The sequence below is a fragment of the Doryrhamphus excisus genome, linkage group LG17 (genome assembly GCF_037039965.1).
Source record: "Doryrhamphus excisus strain RoL-2023G ecotype Guam linkage group LG17, RoL_Dexc_Guam_v1.1, whole genome shotgun sequence".
NCBI classification, from domain to species: domain Eukaryota; kingdom Metazoa; phylum Chordata; class Actinopteri; order Syngnathiformes; family Syngnathidae; genus Doryrhamphus; species Doryrhamphus excisus.
In genome coordinates, this window is record NC_136373.1 from 10484494 (window position 1) to 10502352 (window position 17859).

The 17859-nt window shown below is 40.6% G+C and overlaps 2 protein-coding genes across 3 annotated transcripts; both read left to right on the forward strand.

Annotated features, from left to right (window-relative positions):
• Positions 1–1127: 1127 nt before the first annotated feature.
• Positions 1128–10429, forward strand: ptges3a (prostaglandin E synthase 3a (cytosolic)). Of its 2 annotated transcripts, XM_058083810.2 has the most exons (8): positions 1136–1396; positions 2483–2596; positions 2701–2770; positions 2919–3017; positions 4928–5017; positions 7535–7591; positions 7748–7775; positions 8994–9158. In XM_058083810.2, coding segments are annotated over exons 1-8 (480 nt in total). In that variant the 5' UTR covers positions 1136–1394; the 3' UTR covers positions 9014–9158. The 2 variants fall into 2 exon arrangements, with proteins under 2 accessions (XP_078654040.1, XP_057939793.1); XM_078797914.1 differs by lacking the exon at positions 7748–7775 and having other exon boundaries at positions 1128–1396; positions 8994–10429.
• A 2180-nt stretch (positions 10430–12609) lies between these two features.
• On the forward strand, positions 12610–16756 carry mipa (major intrinsic protein of lens fiber a). The gene is made up of 4 exons (XM_058083808.2): positions 12610–13247; positions 13345–13509; positions 13591–13671; positions 15000–16756. Exons 1-4 carry the CDS (start codon positions 12888–12890, stop codon positions 15180–15182), a joined length of 789 nt encoding a protein of 262 aa, XP_057939791.1. The 5' UTR covers positions 12610–12887; the 3' UTR covers positions 15183–16756.
• The last annotated feature ends 1103 nt before the right edge of the window (positions 16757–17859 follow it).

Genomic DNA, 17859 nt, shown 5'->3' on the forward strand with positions numbered 1-17859 from the left:
GTTTGTCTATATGTGCCCTGTGATTGGCTGGCCACCAGTCCAGGGTGTACCCTGCCTCTCGCCCGAAGACAGCTGGGATAGGCTCCAGCACCCCCGCGACACTCGAGAGAAAAGTGGTAGAAAATGAATAAATGAATGAATGAATAATGTAACTGTAATGCTGAGGTTATTGTGAAAGTCATAATTTTATTTTGAAATGTACCAAACAGGAACTTGTACTGTTACCTACAGATACTGTTAGTGGCACTTGTTGTGCACATCTGAGAAGAGGAAAATTAAGTAAAACAAAACAGCATAACAAGAGGTTAAAAAGACTCAATACTGTAAAGTACAGCATTATATGAAGCCAGACTCTTGTCGTTGATTAAGAAGCAGGCGACAGTGATGCTATTCATATTCAATATTAGCTTTGATGCTATACGGTGCTGATGTTTTTATTTTATTGATATGTACTTTAGTTCTGTTCCACGGTGTGCTGGAAATAAACATTTGTAAAATAGTCTACTAATCAATTAACATAAATAATTAAATTAATAATAATAATGGTATTCTTGTTAAGCCTTGGAAACACTGTAAGGCAATAAAATATGTATTTATTTTGTTATTTATTTTGTCCATTGCAATTATTAATTTATTATTAATTTCCAAGTTGGTTAAGTGACCCAGAAAGGAAGGGAAAAAGCAAATTAAAGAAGGACTAATCAACATAAATAATTAAATTCATAATAATAGTATTCTTGTTAAGCCTTAGGAACACTAATCAACATAAATAATTAAATTAATAATAATAGTATTCTTGTTAAGCCTTAGGAACACTATAAGGCAATAAAATATTTATTTTGTTATTTATTTTGTCCATTACAATTATTGATTTATTATTAATTTCCAAGTTGGTTAAGTGACACAGAAAGGAAGGAAAAAAGCAAATTAAAGAAGGAAAAGTTTTCTTTCATACTGCTGCTCAGGTTTTTATTGACATCAACATGTAGGTCATATTTCTGCAGTATAATTGATTTTTACCAATTGAAATACATACATATGTTCACTAAATAAGATCATCAAAGTGTATGCACAGCGTGTACTTGTCCTCGATTGTTCGCCTAGCCCCGCCCACCTTTTTGGCACCCTATCATGGCGGACTTTTAGCCCCATGCCCAGTTCACTGTGTTCCATCCTTTTGCAGCAGATCGGCCATCCTTTTCCTAACTCCACAATACTTGCTTGAGAGGCACGCGAGGACACGGAAATCACGCGATGTTTGGACAGCGGGCTCCGTGTTGTCATCCAGTTAACGGTTTATGTCACGGTAATCTTTTTGTCGGGCTCAGCAACTTGTTCGCTCAACTGGCCGCATCGTCATCTGACGGGGGAGTTCTCGTACACACACAGCGAAGATGTAAGTGTTGCTTTTACTATGTAGTAGCCATTATTACTACACTTAATAGTTGAATTTTCATTTCGGCTTAGCTAGCTAACGGTCGTGCTAGCTCGGCAAAAGCATGGTGTCAAAATTAGCCAGTCGCTAACGTACAGTACGCTAACTTTAACTGAATACGTCGTCTTTTGAATGAATACCAGACCACCCGGCAATTAAACAATGATAAATTGTATATTAGCAATGTTATAAAATTTAGACATTTGTAAAACGAAGTGTGTGATAACACGCGGCTTGAATTTTTATTTGGTACCTCATTTACGTCTCCACTCCAAATATTACTGTAGTTAGAGCAGATGGCATATGGGACGTAGTCGCTATCAGCTCACTTGTTTCATCGCTTAAATACGGGTTTTGTAACGCTGATAGTTGCAGTATATTAACTTGTACAGAAACGCTTTTCAGAGATGGGCTACGGTGCTACATTCATACATAACCTCATACATTCATACCTCATACATGCCTGGGATTTCATTGTTGCTGCACAGTGGTGATTGCGAATCAGGAGGGGACTGCTATTGTGGTAGGTCAGTGCTGGGGGTTAGGGTTAGCCCTATCCACGCGTGTTTAAACACCTGCTTCCTTCTTTGTCCTCTGCTTGGTTGACCAAAGAAATCCAATATTTTTTGTAATCGAGGTATTTGAATTATTAGAATAATTGTTGCAGCCCTAAAACATACCTAATGTTGGCTTAGCAGGTTTGAATTTTTTTTATTATTATGTATTTTATTTGATTATACGTTTATACTTATTTTTTCTGCGCCCTTATGTTTTTCAGCCCACTTCACACTTTGAACTTTAGTTCAATACAAGATATCTGTTTTTATCTAAAATACATCTATCTGCTTTTTTAAATAAACAGTCATTCATAATGTTCATGGACGGACAGTGAAATGTCCTCACAAACATAACATAGTAAAGTAAATTAATGAAATAGGTCTGTTTTGTATGATACTAAAAGTGGACATTTCATGTGTCTTCTCTCTCTCTATTTCTATCTCTATCTCTCTATCTCCATCTCTCTGTATGTGTGCACGTGTCATTTAGGCAGCCTGCAGCAGCCAAGTGGTATGACAGACGGGACTTTGTCTTTATAGAGTTCTGCGTGGAGGACAGTAAAGACGTACACATACATTTTGACATGTCCAAACTTGAGTTCAGGTGGGTTATTTGATTTAAATTGGTATAGCTGAAATTCAATAGTTGTGTTGAGGCCAGCAAGTTGTGGTTTGTAAGTGTCCCTGATTTACTATAATTTCTTACAGCTGTGTCAGTGGAGCAAATAACATCAAACATCAGAACACAGTGGACCTTTACAGGGACATTGACCCCCAAGTGAGTTGTCATGAGTAGAGTTGCTAATGTGTGTGTGTGTGTGTTTTTTTTTTTTTTTTTTTTTTTTATAAATCCTGGACTGTTCAGGTTGTCCAGTGCGATCTGTGGAATACAGTGACCTGGATGACAGATTCTTTGTCTCATGCAGGGATCCAAACACAGACGCACAGACAGGTCTGTGTTGTGTTGTTTACGAAAAGCAGAGACTGGAAAAGCGTGGCCTCGACTTACCAAAGACAAGACACGGGTAACCTATGGCAACTTTGATTTGTCTTCCATAAACAGCCACACCTCTGAGGTCAAACACAATCCAAGGACCTCTGATTTCTTTGGATTTTTTTCCCCTTGGGAACTAATGAAAATAGAAAATGGTCAAAACCATGAAACCTGAGAACGATTTAGTTAGTTTGAGCTAGCTAACAATGGACATATTGGGGGTACTACGTATTTTGACGCTAATGCCCCGACAAAACAAAACATGGCAACAGTGTTCCATTTACATAACTGACTGGCATATTAGCCAAGCTATACTAAACTATAAAACCAAACTATATTTAACAGAATAACACATTGCCTCGCTAGCCACTGACCTCAGCGTCACTCACAGACTGAAGAGCAGATACCCCTTTCAATATCGCTGTGAAGACTCAACAAAATGCTTGTTTGATGTCAAAAAATGTTTTGTACACGTCTTGTGCTGGAAGACAGCCATCCTAATGAGAGCAGACATTGTGTTGTCAATATTCCTACTCCGCTGTTGTTGATGGGAGTAGCATAAGTTCCTGGGCTATGTGACTAGGAAAGAAGTCTCAGTAATGTATGAAATCATCAAAATGCAGCAAGATCCTGTAAGTATTACAGGTTACCATCAATACGATTGTGTGATCACATCATGTATATCAAACAATAAAGCATTGCTGGAGGTTTTGGTAGAGGGCTTCGTAGTCGAAATATGTAGGTCCCAATGATGTGTGCATTTTTAGCTAGCTCATATTAAAGGGGAGCTGCACTTTTTTTGGAATTTTTCTCGTCATTCACAATCGGTATGTGAAACATGAACACATTTATTTAACACGAGAAAAAAGTGAATATTAGCTAGCTTAAAGTGCTGTCATTGGGATACACCGATAAAAAAATAAACACCTTTAACAACGTTGCATGGTTTGATATACATAAAACATGCTGTAATAGTTGCATATTTGTGATGATTTAAAACACTACCGAAACTTCTTTTCTGGGTGCATTGATACACATATGTACTTATACTAGGTCTTTCAACAACAGCAGCGACAACGCTTCAGATGTCCGCTCTCCTTGGGATGGCTGTGTCTTCCAGCACAAGACGTGTGCGCCAGTCCTCAGGGAAAAAATGCTGACGGCATATGAGCATCTTGTTGAGTCTTTGTCGCAAAATGGAGAGCTGGTTAATATACGGATATGGAAATGGAACACTGTTGGCATTTTTTTGTGAGGGATTTAGCATCAAAATAGGCATTTCCCATGACGACTGCTGCTAGCTAGCTCATATTAACTTGCTTTCTCGTATTATAATGCACATAAAAGGGAAAGAAATATGTGTTCATGTTTCACATAAGGAATGATGGGCAAAATGTCCTCAAAAGTCACCCATGTGGCAGCCACCCGGCATGCTCGGGGCCCCTGCTGACCAGCTACTAGACATTTGGTACTCGTACCTTACAGTACTTGGACTTGCCTGTAATAAAAACTTTACAAGCATGTAGAACTGGACTAACCAGGACCCGAGCAGTGGAAAAAAACGATTTTGTGGGCAAAAAAAGTCAAAAGAAAACCCCCCCAAACTACTGCCAGGGTTAATCCCTGATGTTGCTGAAGTGAGCTTTCGTGAGGCACTCTGAGGTATAGTGTAGTATGGTCACATCTCACGGGACATCATGCATCACAGGGTTTCAAACTAAGGTTTTCTGCGTCATTTGGGTGTAAAGTGTTGATCATACATTCACATTAGCTAACCTGCTTTTCTTGCCATATTAGCAAACCACCCCTTGAATTAAGCATGAAATGGTATTTACTGAATTGTAATAACCTAGCTTGCCATCTTGCTAAAAGGAACAAGACAACGGTTGTGATGAACTCGTACTGTACTTCAATTGTCTATTTTCTCATTATCTTTGGTAGTGCAACTGTATCAGTGTGGATTTCAACAACTGGAAAGACTGGGAAGATGACTCCGATGACGACTTGAACAGTTTTGACAAGTTCTCAGAGGTAAGTCTATTAACGAGCACACACCTTAATATTAATATGAAAAAAAAGTAATCTTGACTTGCTGACTTTAAAGTCCATAATTGATCGGTCTGTACTACGTTATTTCCCGGATGAATACGACCCATTCAGATGGTGTAGGCGTAGAGCCCGTCTTCACAAAGTTTCAGATCAACATTTGCACTAAACATGACTATTGCTGGGGTCTCCCAGATCGACAGCTGATATTTAATGTCTCACCAAAGGGTCACAATTCAGTCGTTATGCATTTGTTTAATAACTAATTAGCACAAAAACGTATGGTGACAATGACTGCACTGTTTAGTGGAGATCTGCTTTGGAAATACAGTAGAATTTAAAAGTTGCCTGTCGTATCAATAAAACACAATAGCTTCTGTTCTTTTCTCATTGTCACTGTACAAAGACAAGATGCAGATTAACGATTGTTCTCAATAATTTATTTTATTGAAAGATTTCATCTTTTGAACAGTGAAAGAAACATCAAACCAAAAGCTTCTCTTAAAATAAATCAATAAATGAATTACATTAATTTTAGTTGACTTATTTTTAATTAATTACTTAAATTATTTTTAAAAATCACATTGCCGTTATGGGTGTTCATCCATTTTGGAATGAAGCTGTTACATAAAAATGTGTTAAAGGTGAAGCTGTGAATACTTTGGATGCACTGTATATGTTAAAATGGTTGGCCAAGTGAATTCGGCTATGTACAGTGCATCCGGAAAGTATTCACAGCGCTTCACTTTTTCCACATTTTGTCATGTTACAGCCTCATTCCAAATTGTATTAATTTAATCTCTTACCTCAAAATTCTACACAAAATACTTTTGTGTACATTGTCATACATTATGACAATGTGAAAAAGTTTTTTTTTTTGGACTTTTTTTGAATTTATTAAAAATAGAAAACTAAGAAATCACATTTACATAAGTATTCACAGCCTTTGCCATGAAGCTCAAAATTGTAGCTCAGGTGCATCTTTTTTCCACTGATCATCCTTGAGATCTTTCTACAGCTTAATTGGAGTCCACCTGCAGTAAATTCAGTTGATTGGACATGATTTGGAAATATAATAACTATATAATAACTGTCTATATAAGGTCCCACAGTTGACTGTGCATGTCAGAGCACAAACACCAAGCATGAAGGACAACCATCTCTGCAGCAATCCACCAATCAGGCCTGTATGGTAGAGTGGCCAGACGAAAGCCACTCCTTAGTAAAAGGAACATGGCAGCCCGTCTGGAATTTGCCAAAAAGCACCTGAATGACTCTCAGACCATGAGAAACAAAATTTTCTGGTCTGATGAGACAAAGATTGAACTCTTTGGTGTGAATGCCAGGCGCCATGTTTGGAGGAAACCAGGCACGGCTCTTCACCAGGCCAATACCATCCCTACAGTGAAGCATGGTGGTGGCAGCATCATGCTGTGGGGATGTTTTTCAGCAGCAGGAACTGGCAGACTAGTCAGGATAGAAGGAAAATGAATGCAGCAATATATAGAGATATCCTGGATGAAAACCTGCTCCAGAGCGCTCTTGACCTCAGTAGACTGGTCATGTACCTTGACCATATAGACAGTAGACATTAGCACACAGCCAAGATCTCAAAAGATTGGCTTCAGAACCACTCCGTGAATGTCCTGGAGTGGCCCAGCCAGAGTCCAGACTTGAATCCGATCGAACATCTCTGGAGAGATCTGAAAATGGCTGTGCACAGACGTCTCCCATCCAACCTGATGGAGCTTGAGACATATTGCAAAGAAGAATGGGCAACACTGCCTAAAGATAGGTGTGCTAAACTTGTGGGATCATATTCAAAAAGACTTGAGGCTGTAATTGCTGCCAAAGGTGGATCAACAAAGTATTAAGCAAAGGCTGTGAATACTTATGTAAATGTGATTTTTTTGTTTTCTATTTTTAATAAATTCAAAACATGTCAAAAAACCTTTTTTCACATTGTCATAATGGAGTATTTTGTGTAGAATTTTGAGGTAAGAGATTCATTTAATTCAGTTTGGAATGAGGCTGTAACATGACAAAATGTAGAAAAAGTGAAGCGCTGTGAATACTTTCCGGATGCACTGTAGCTAGTATGTATGCTTTTAAATGCCGAGGACTACTTTGTTGAAATACAACCCCGTTTTTTTTTTACAAAATGGCCACCTAAATGGCCACTTCCTGTTTGTTTTTGAACATGGCATTTTATTGAACTTTTGATGTCCATCTGAAACATCTCCTTGTAAAGGACTAATGTACATCGCAAACTTTATACCGTTGCCACCAGGTGGTGCTGGTAAAAATTCAGGAAGTGATCTATAGGGAGCTTCAGGGTCTTGTCTTGATCATAAAGATCTGCTCTTGTGGAGCCAACATATTAACATAGCACCACTTGGTGCTAATAACAAACAGGAGTTTCAGTAGGCCTTAAATATCATATCATGGTATGGGAAGCAACCACACGTTATTTTCCATCCATTCTCTTGTTCACATATTCAGATGATGAACAACATGGGCGGGGATGATCTACCTGACCTAGATTGTGCTGATGATGAGGTAAGCCTTTCATACACACGATATGGTGATTGAGATCATCTGTAGATGGTCCTCTGTTAGCATTAGCACATAGCCATGTTGTGGTCAATGGATACGATGTTGCAGCATCATTGAATCATAATTGAGACAATAATTCATTGTGGTCGTCTCCTGCAGCACGAGCCCCCCGACAGCGACGATGAAAGTAAGTGCTGTTTTTAAATGTTCATCATTTTGGCCAACTTGAGGCCATAATGGGCTAAACGGTTGATGTGTTAGCTTGTGGACCGGTTATTACATCCGCACGTTGGCGTTCCAAAACTATTTGCTGCCAATTTGACAGCTTTGAAATGCAACCATATTAGGAATTGTTGTACATTTTAGCAAATCACAAACACGTCTATAGGCCCGTCCTCATCCTCACCCTCACCGGTCACGCGACGACAGTGAGATGCATTCACGGACACCCCAAAAACTACAACTTGATGTCATGCGTGGTCTAAATGGACAGAGGAAGAATAAATCAAGATTTTTTTATTCATCTTAAATAAATTGTCTTTGAACGTAACCCTCATCGCACTTAACGTGGTTCAGGTGTGATGTTCTTTTTAGCTTGATTTAAATTTTCAGGTAATTCGGAGCCGTTCATACATGCAAACATATACTATAATCCTGGTAAGGCATTCATATTTCTTTCATTAATATACTGTAAAAATGGGCGTCCGTATTTCAGACATCGTTTAAAATGGCGATTGGTCATGAGTCATTAATATACTATATATCATATCATATAGTTGGGGGGTGTTTCTGTTTTTGTTGTGGTGGGAAAAGTATTTGTATTCGTATCAGAGTAAAATTCATGAATACAAATATTTGGAAAAGTATTTGTTATTTGTGTAAAAAAAAAAAAAAAAAAAAAAGTCATTATTCGTGCCGTTCCGAATACCGTATTCAGGTTCGGCCCCACCTTATGTATATACTATGTGTATATATTACACACCCCTAGTGTGCGTGTATATACTATGTGCATTTTAAAGCAAGTATCGTTCGATGTCGATACAGTCCTTTTTCCACTGACATTGGCCGATACCGATCTTGGGCCAATCGATCTGAGCACCCCCAGTCTGTATATACCGTATATTTATATAACATATACTGTGTATAGAGATGTATATGTACTTGTATATATTTACGTGTGTGCATATGCATGGTTGTAATTGAATCTATTAGATCATGACTTTGGGAGAATGTGAACATTGTCTAAAACCTGCCAGGGCTATATTAGTATTGTTGTCCCTAGCTAGACATGTTATTTTCATTGCAATCTGGAATTGTATTTAGTAATACTACTTTCTTTCTCCCAACGTGTGAACCGCCATGTTATGTTCCATGTAAAATCTCACCCATTTTGTGTCTTCCCTAGAAATGCCTGACCTGGAGTAGACCTGCTACTACTGGTAGAACATTCAAGAGGAAAAATCACAAAAAAAAGTCAGCTGCAAGTTGGGCGGAGACCCCAGCCACCTTTTGGGGAAGAAAGCTTGTTTGTGTGCACCGTTTCCAAAGCATAGGATGTTCCCATGTCCTCCCCCCCTTTATCGCTTCTTCTGCATGGACATCTGTGTTCCAATCCAAATGTTCTTCTTTGTACTGTAAAGTACCAGTAATGTGCTCTTGTCTTACTCCCCATCTTCTTTTCCTTTCTCTTTTTGTTGTCATGATTTCTAACCAGTCCAAATACTGTTTCACATTTGCTTTCTTTCTTTCTTTCTTTTTATAAAGGGCAAGGTTTTTCTTTGAATAATTGTAATGCAAATTGCACTTCTTTTGTTGGATAATTTAAGAAGTAGAATGTTTTTCTATATGTACAGGAGCATCTATGAATATTTAACACCAATGGGGCTTATTTTGGCCAAAGGATACAAAGGGTACAGTATTGGCTCACACTTCAACTTCTTTCTGTAATTGTGTGAAATGTTGCACATTGTAGCAAATAGCAACAAAACACTTCTTCCATACGCATTCTAAGGGAAGAACATCAGTTCCATATCAAGCCTTGTGCAGGTGATTGATGTGTATTTATTCCAAAAAAACAAAATCAATCAAAGCCACACTTTGGTTGATCAAAAAGGTTTAGCATCATTTCTACTGTTGGCAAATTTCTAATAAACTTTGTTCACTCTGTTCAACATCAGCCCGGCCCAATTTACCTCAAAGAGCCCCCCAACAGGGGGTCCTGTCAAGGGACAATACTATCGATAGAAATATCTTGAAAAGATGCGCCGTCATACAAATTATTGCTAAAATGTTTAAAGTGCACGCGGGCGCCCCCAGGAATTGGCCCCATGGAAAAAATCCTTTTGGGGCCGTCTGGGCAGCTGTGTTTAAAACGTAAAACGTGGCTCAGACCAAACTGACCCATGAAAAGCTATTTTTATATGATTTGACTTGACTTTTGGAGTAATACGAACAATGGGAAACAAATGAAGTAATTTATTTTCTGCTGGAAATAACAGACTAAAAATAGTTTGGCTTAGCTTGGGATCAAACGCAGCTCTTCAGCTTCCCAGGTAAAAGCATACACCGTTATTGGAGGTTGGAGTATTGTTATATTATTATATATACTCTTTTCTACAATTTGGATTATCATGAAAAAGATCTAAGAAGGAATTGTTGGTAAAGGTAATAAACACCTAGAGGAGGTTTATGGATGTAATGGAGGACATGAGGGTAGTTGGTGTGAGATAGAAGACAGGGTTGGATGGAGGAGATTGGTTGCTGTGGCGACCCCTGAAGGGAAAAGCCCAAAGAGAAAGAAGAAGGTAATAAACACATCAGGATACTAAATGAAAACTGTAATTATTGGCTGTTTTATTTCCGCACTTGTCACTAGCTGCCTCCTCGCCATCTTCTGCTGCTCCAAGCTGATCTCTTGCACCATCGTTTGTCTTGCGTTTGCTGAAGTTCATTTTGGAGTCACATGACGTTCCTCCGTGACATCATCTGATTGGTGCATTTCTGGAACAGCACATCTACTGGAAAGACATTGAAAATCGGACCTCTGTTCCATACCTCTCTGCTGAAGCCGTCCAGGATGACGGAACCAGGAGTCCACGCCGTCCAGGATGATGCAATGCTGATTCCATGTGAAAGCAACCAAAGGTGTATACAATGTGGTGTATACAGCAAGGTGCAGCAAGTCTGGAATTGGATGTTTCCAGTCACCTTTTCCTGCTGGGAGGCGTCTCTGAAATGGTTTCTGAATGGCTCTCAGGTGGCGAGGTGACGTCTCCTTCCACATTACTCTCTAAACCTCCTTCATAGAGAGGCTCTGAAGCACGGCTAAAGCCTCCATAGCTGTCATCTTTGTCTCTCTTGGCTTTAGAGTGAAGCAATGACTTGACTCAGGAGGTAGAGCAGGTTGTCCAGAATCTGGAAGGTTGGGGGGGGGCTATCCCAAGTTTGCCCAACCAATAAAATGTGATTGAAAGAGTCCACAGGATGCTTAAGTTAAAAAGTGCCACATGGTATTCAACTTATTAAAGGGGAGGTTGGGACTCTTTGACATGCACCCCCATAAGCTGCGACTCCCCCAACTTGGGGTCCTTAGCCCAGCTCTGGTGGGATTTGGGTGCTGAAGAAAGTAGTTCCAACTGGTTGCCGGGGACTGTTATGTAAAGAGTTTGGCTTCTCTAAATAATACGCCTTCAAAAGCATCGAACGTTTGCATCACAAAAATGGCTACCAAAGCTCACAAATAACTCGGCGTTATTTTCTCTTCTGTCGTATCACGTGGCGTTCCCGCCTGTCCATTGTTACGTACATGTGCTTGACCGGCTGGGGAAGAAGGACCTGTTTGCTGCTGCTTCCATTCTCCAATGTGCATGGGCCAATATGTGCCCTCGGCCTACATTTTGGACACCCCTGTACTAGTTTGACTCGGGTCCAAGTTGTATATTGTACGTGTCAGCAGTCTCCATCCCAGGGAATAGGAAAATCCAATGCAAGCAACTTTTAAACACCCCCTTTGTAAAATTCAACTGGGGGCTTAAATCAACAATGGATGCTTGAGCAGTGCTTTTCCAAGCGGGATTCAAAGTAATAACCAATAATCTGTCTGGATCAATACACGCATGAAGAAAGCTCGTAAGGCTCATGAGGAATTGCTCCATAAGAAAGAAAATGAAATATAAGATATAAATGTAAATAGAACATATCAGCCGGTATATCAAGCCCCCCTCCGTGACTCCATGCATGCCCCCCCCCAATAAAGCCAAGATAAACATGATAGAGAAACCAGCAGAAAGTGTTGCTGCCAGCATTTTGTGGGCAGACCAGACAAAGACACAGTCAGCTCAGCACAATCCTTTTACCCCCCCCCCCCCCTCCCCCCCATCCACCACCACCGCCACCAATGGGCGTCAGCACGACGCTCCAGTGCAGATGTTCAATACCCACACCCGCTCTCCTCTCTTCTCCTCTCCAGCCACAGATTTTCCAGCACTTTATCCGGCCTGAGCCTGCAACGCTGTCCCAACATTCACAATGTAAAGAGTCTGCCTAATCATTTCTGGCGCCACGCTGCGTTTACAAACATCCAGATGCTAAACGTTCACTATCGCGGTGTGTTCAACGTTACAAAGGCACAAACACATTGATGACCCAAATCATAATCAGAATAATAACCTTCGCCTTGCTGCATACTGAACTGTCTTGTTATTTCAATGTTGGGGCAGAGCAAACATAGCAAAGCCAAAATATAATCCGGCAACCCCTCCAACCAAACCCCCCATTTTGACTTTGTATTAGAATACATGAATAATAAGAGCTGTACAGCAAAACATGTACAGTAATACTGCTATCCCAGCAAATGGAATAATGGCCGTTTTTCTAGATGGAGCATCCGCTCCCATCAGCTGAATCGCAGCGACGAGGGCAGAGCGGCGGTCCGGGAAGGGTTCGGGTAAAATGATGTTGTTGTCACTTGCAGCGCGTTGACCACTCCCCTGGGCTCAGCCAAGCGCTTATAAAAAGGCCCCCGAGTCCCCCCGGCCTCATAAGAGGGCCGGGTGCCGTGCATGCCTCTCTGGTTATTGTCTCCATGTCCTGCTGACAACACCGGGGTTGGCTCCTACATGCAAGTGGACGTGCGCGGTGCTCCACTCAGGAGTTCTCCATGACAGATATCAGATTCCCAAAGTATCCCAACTTGCATGTGAAGTTGTTCAGCTTCCATTTTTACTGAAGGTATTCTTGTGCAGGAGTACATCTCCTTTGAGTTGACTTGCTTGGTTTTTGAAAGTACCTTACCAGCGCCATGTGGGAGTTCCGCTCCATGTCTTTCTGGAGGGCGGTTTTTGCCGAGTTCTACGGCACCATGTTTTTTGTCTTCTTTGGTCTGGGGGCCGCTCTCCGATGGACCACGGGTCCCCACAATGTTCTACACGTGGCCTTCTGCTTCGGGCTGGCAGCCGCCACGCTCATCCAGTCCATCGGCCATATCAGCGGGGGGCACATCAACCCTGCCGTGACATTCGCCTTCCTCATCGGCTCCCAGATGTCCCTGTTTCGTGCCATCTTCTACATTGTGGCCCAGTGTCTCGGAGCCTTGGCTGGTGCCGCCATGCTGTATGGGGTCACGCCTGGCAACATGAGGGGCAACCTGGCCCTCAACACGGTAAGACCACCTTCGAGTCCGCGTCAAAGTGGTTCTGTGACTACTGATGTAGACGGCTGGCATGCACAGACTCCCCTGGTCTGCTCTACTCCCGCAGCTGCAGCCCGGCATCAGTCTGGGAATGGCCACCACCATGGAGGTCTTCCTCACCCTGCAGCTCGTTGTCTGCATCTTCGCTGTTACGGATGAAAGGCGCAACGGACGCCTGGGATCCGCCGCCCTGGCCATCGGTTTCTCAGTGCTGATGGGACATCTTCTCGGGGTGGGACTACTTCCTGTTTACCTTTGTGTACGTTTTATAGCTTTGTCCCATCGCCGCTAACCTCCGATGTCTCTCACTTAGATTTACTACACCGGGGCCGGAATGAACCCAGCCAGATCCTTCGCCCCCGCTGTGCTGGTCAGGAATTTTGTCAACCACTGGGTAAGAATGTCGCCTAGCGACAGTAGATGAGTCCAAACATTCACATTTGAAATATGATTACCAAGGGTGTCCAACGTGCAGCCACAGTAAAAAAACGTGTTAATATTTGGGAAAATGATGTTATTTTAGGAGCAGACAAAAGTTTGTCATTATGAGTAACAAAACAAATATCATTTGGGGAAAATTAGCTTGGCAAAAAGTTGTAATATTGTGAGAAAAAACTATTGAAACCGCAAAAATTAAAAAAATAAAGCAAAGTGTAACCAGATCAAAGTTGATATGAGGGCTGCAACTATCCAGTATTTCGGTAATCCAGTATTGGACCAACATTTTTATGGAGTGATCGAAAAAATAAACATATATTTGCTGACATACTGGAAGCCATTATTGATGACCAATACCCACCGATGACTGAATGGCAGATTTTCCACTGGTATACTCCTTCAAGAAAATATTGATGAGGGGCGGGGGGCATGGTTCTGGCGGAAGAGTGGATCAGTAGCTAAAAGTGCTAACAGTGTCTTGGAGGTGGAAAAGTACGATAGCAGTGAAAGACCTAAAATGCTAAAGCTACTTACAATTCAGAGACGTCTTGAAGTAACCTCTTTTCTTGACGAACTTGGGACTGTCCAGTCTCTACTTCCGGATGGGATTTGGGATCCACCACATATGGCTGGATGATAAAAGCGTTCACTTTAAAAAGATACATCGCCATTTATCAACTCCTATGAAGTTGGCACTCTGCAGTGTGACCAACCACAGCGGGGTGGGCGTGCCTGGAGGCGGGCCATAGGTGGAATACATTAAAATAGACCACGAAATCCAAAGAAATACAGCTCAATGAAGATCTAGAAAACTTCTGTGCTGGTTATTGTGTGTAGCTGTTCTATAGGAGTCCACAACTCAATACAAAAGGTGTCATTTTAGGTATACAAATCTAAAATCTAGGATTTCGGTCCACTTATTTCTAGATATTGGAATTGTTATTATTTCTTAGCAAGTCAAATTCAGCTGCTGCATGGACGGATCATTTTGGTTGATTTATTTGGCCAGGCCTGTTTTGCAGTGTACATCCTTACAATGAAATAGGCTTCATATAAAGTTGATGGTCTAGCCTGACCTTCTCTATGAGTCCAGTATATTGCCATGCTTGGGGGAGTTTGGTGTGGAAGAACCTGATCATGTAACTGGGATGGGGAGCCAAGAAAGGTATTCTTCCATGCCCAACATCTGACCTCTAACCTTCTAACCTCACCAATACTCGTGTCCACGTCTTGACTGCAAGCACAGCATGATGACATCCTTGAACTTTTGTTGTGTCCTGGCAGGTGTACTGGGTGGGGCCTATGATTGGGGGGGCTATTGGTGCCCTTCTCTATGACTTCATGCTCTTCCCCCGAATGCGCGGCCTCTCAGAGAGGCTGGCCACGCTGAAGGGCACCAGGCCCCCGGAGGCCGAGGGCCAGCAGGAAACCAGAGAACCAATGGAGCTGAAGACCCAGGCCCTGTAAGCCCACAGAAGACCCAGGCCCTAAACCCACAGAAGACCCAGCCCACAGAAGACCCAGACCCTATAAGCACACAGAAGACCCAGGCCCTAAGCCCCCAGAATACCCAGACCCTATAAGCCCACAAAAGACCCAGACCCTATAAACCCACAGAAGACCAAGGCCCTATAAATCCACAGAAGACCCGGGCCTTCTAAACCCACAGAGAACCCAGACCCTAAGCCCAGAGAAGACCCAGACCCTAAGAAGCCCACAGAAGAATTGAAGAATTGAAGTTTTTTCCCTCCATTCCCATCGGCTAATCCCTCATCCATCCCATATTAGAACACCAGAGCCAGGCTGACTGATTGACAGCATGTACACTCAAGCCCCCCCACACACACTGTTGGACTGCAGGACGAAGATGAAGATAGCCCTTCGTCTTTATTTGCATTTCTTTTCTTCTTCTCGAGTCTGCAAGGTGTGAAGCTACTGTAGACGTCAGCTTGCTTTTCCCCTTTTGGAGCCAGGATGATTTTTTCTTTTCTCTGCTTTTGTTCCAGCAGCCATGGCTTGTTGACGTGTACGTACGTACTGTACTTCATCATATCATCATCATCATCACATTCTTTCCCACTTTTTAAAGACGTGTGTCACGGGGACTCTTGTGTTTCTGTGTGTGTATGCTTGTGTGTGTTTTTGGTTTCTCTTTTTCCTTCTTGGCTTTCCATTGCTACCTATGACTCCAACCGGTACGTTGGAAAATCAACAGCGTTCCAAGGAGAAAACATCTTATCTACTGTGTCAGTTTTTATCCTGAATACCAAAAATGATTTGGGGGTAAAATCATGTCGTTTTCATTGGACAGCGACTGGGAAATGTCCCTTTCTGAGTCATGAAGATTATCCTGTTTAATGAAACATTTCATGAAGCTTTGCTGTCCGATGAAAACAACGATGGTTTTCATTGGACATCGGGTTTCGTTCCGTGGTATGGACGCCTATTTTTAGACATTGGCATCATCCCTCATCCAGAGAGGACCACGGCTGTGGGTCGCCTTAGTTAGCAATGAACTGACATCACCATGGTGGAGGTCAGGACTCCTAGGACTGCATGAGGTGTGCGCTGACTTTAAGTGGCATGGATCTTTTGGAGTGCAATCATTTCCTTGTGCAACTCGAGCGGGGGGTGGGGACAAGAACTTTGAAGACGATCCTCCCTTCACCCTAACTCCTCCATCAGGAAGGAGGTATCGGAGCGCTGACAAATATTAGCATTGTGACATTTACCAGATATTTAAGCTTCCTTCTGCTTGATCTTTTTCTTCCTGTGTGGTTTCCCTGAGTAAAGTGGTTGGGTGACTAGATTGACATTGTAGTGACATGTTTTTTCTGTCATGTACAGTGTAAACTTTTCTTTCTTTTTTAAAGCAACTTTTGAGGATTGTTGAAACTAATCATCATTTACGGCTGGTTGATGCCACTGCTGTCCTTCAATGGACGGCCTTTATTTCCACTGCAGGCATGCCTCCCCAGCAAATGGCAGTCATTTATTTTTATATGTCAAAAAATGTTGTAAAATTCTTGTTTGACATCTTTTTTCTCGTCTGTTTATTCTCTACTTTTACACAAACTGGTGAAAACAGAAAAATATTTCAAAATCACAGGCTTCATGTGACAGCTCACACAGTTAACATTTAGTATGTTTATGAACAAAATTAACAATGAGGAAAAATACTGTAATGACCTCATCATCATAATAATAATAATACTCTATTTACCTCATAATAATAATGATGATGATAATACTCTATTTACCTCATAATAATCATATTAATAATACTCTATGTACCTCATAATGATAATAATAATACTCTATTTACCTCATAATAATCATATTAATAATACCCTATGTACCTCATAATGATAATAATGATAATACTCTATTTACCTAATAATAATAATGATAATACTCTATTTACCTCATAATAACAATACTCGATTTACCAAATAATAATCATGATAATAATACTCTATTTACCTCATAATGATGACTCTATTTACCTAATAATAATCATGATAATAATACTCTATTTAACTCATAATGATATAATAATACTCTATTTACCACATAATGATAATAATACTCTATTACCTCATAATGATAATAATACTCTATTTACCTCAGAATAATAATGATAATAATACTCTATTACCTCATAAAAATGATAATAATACTATATTTACCTCATAATGATAATAATACTCTATTTACCTCATAATAATACTCTATTACCTCATAAAAATGATGATAATAATACTCTATTTACCTCATAATAATGATAATAATACTCTATTACCTCATAAAAATGATAATAATACTATATTTACCTCATAATGATAATAATACTCTATTTACCTCATAATAATACTCTATTACCTCATAAAAATGATGATAATAATACTCTATTTACCTCATAATAATAATGATAATAATACTCTATCTCATAATGATAATTATACTCTACTTACCTCATAATGATAATAATACTCTATTTACCTCATAATGATAATGATAATAATACTCTACCTCATAATACTCTATTACCTCATAAAAATGATGATAATACTCTATTAACTTAATAATAATAATAATGATAATAATACTCTATTTACCTCATAATGATAATGATAATAATACT

What these genes read in the sequence shown, in the direction of transcription:
- ptges3a (XM_078797914.1), top strand. An exon ending in ATGTCCAAACTTGAGTTCAG is followed by an intron (nt 2,597 to 2,700) that starts GTGGGTTATTTG and finishes AATTTCTTACAG; the next exon opens with CTGTGTCAGTGGAGCAAATA. An exon ending in GTTTTGACAAGTTCTCAGAG is followed by an intron (nt 5,018 to 7,534) that starts GTAAGTCTATTA and finishes TCACATATTCAG; the next exon opens with ATGATGAACAACATGGGCGG.
- mipa (XM_058083808.2), top strand. Translation starts at nt 12,888, where the DNA reads ATGTGGGAGTTCCGCTCCATGTCTTTCTGGAGGGCGGTTTTTGCCGAG. An exon ending in TGATGGGACATCTTCTCGGG is followed by an intron (nt 13,510 to 13,590) that starts GTGGGACTACTT and finishes TCTCTCACTTAG; the next exon opens with ATTTACTACACCGGGGCCGG. An exon ending in GGAATTTTGTCAACCACTGG is followed by an intron (nt 13,672 to 14,999) that starts GTAAGAATGTCG and finishes GTGTCCTGGCAG; the next exon opens with GTGTACTGGGTGGGGCCTAT.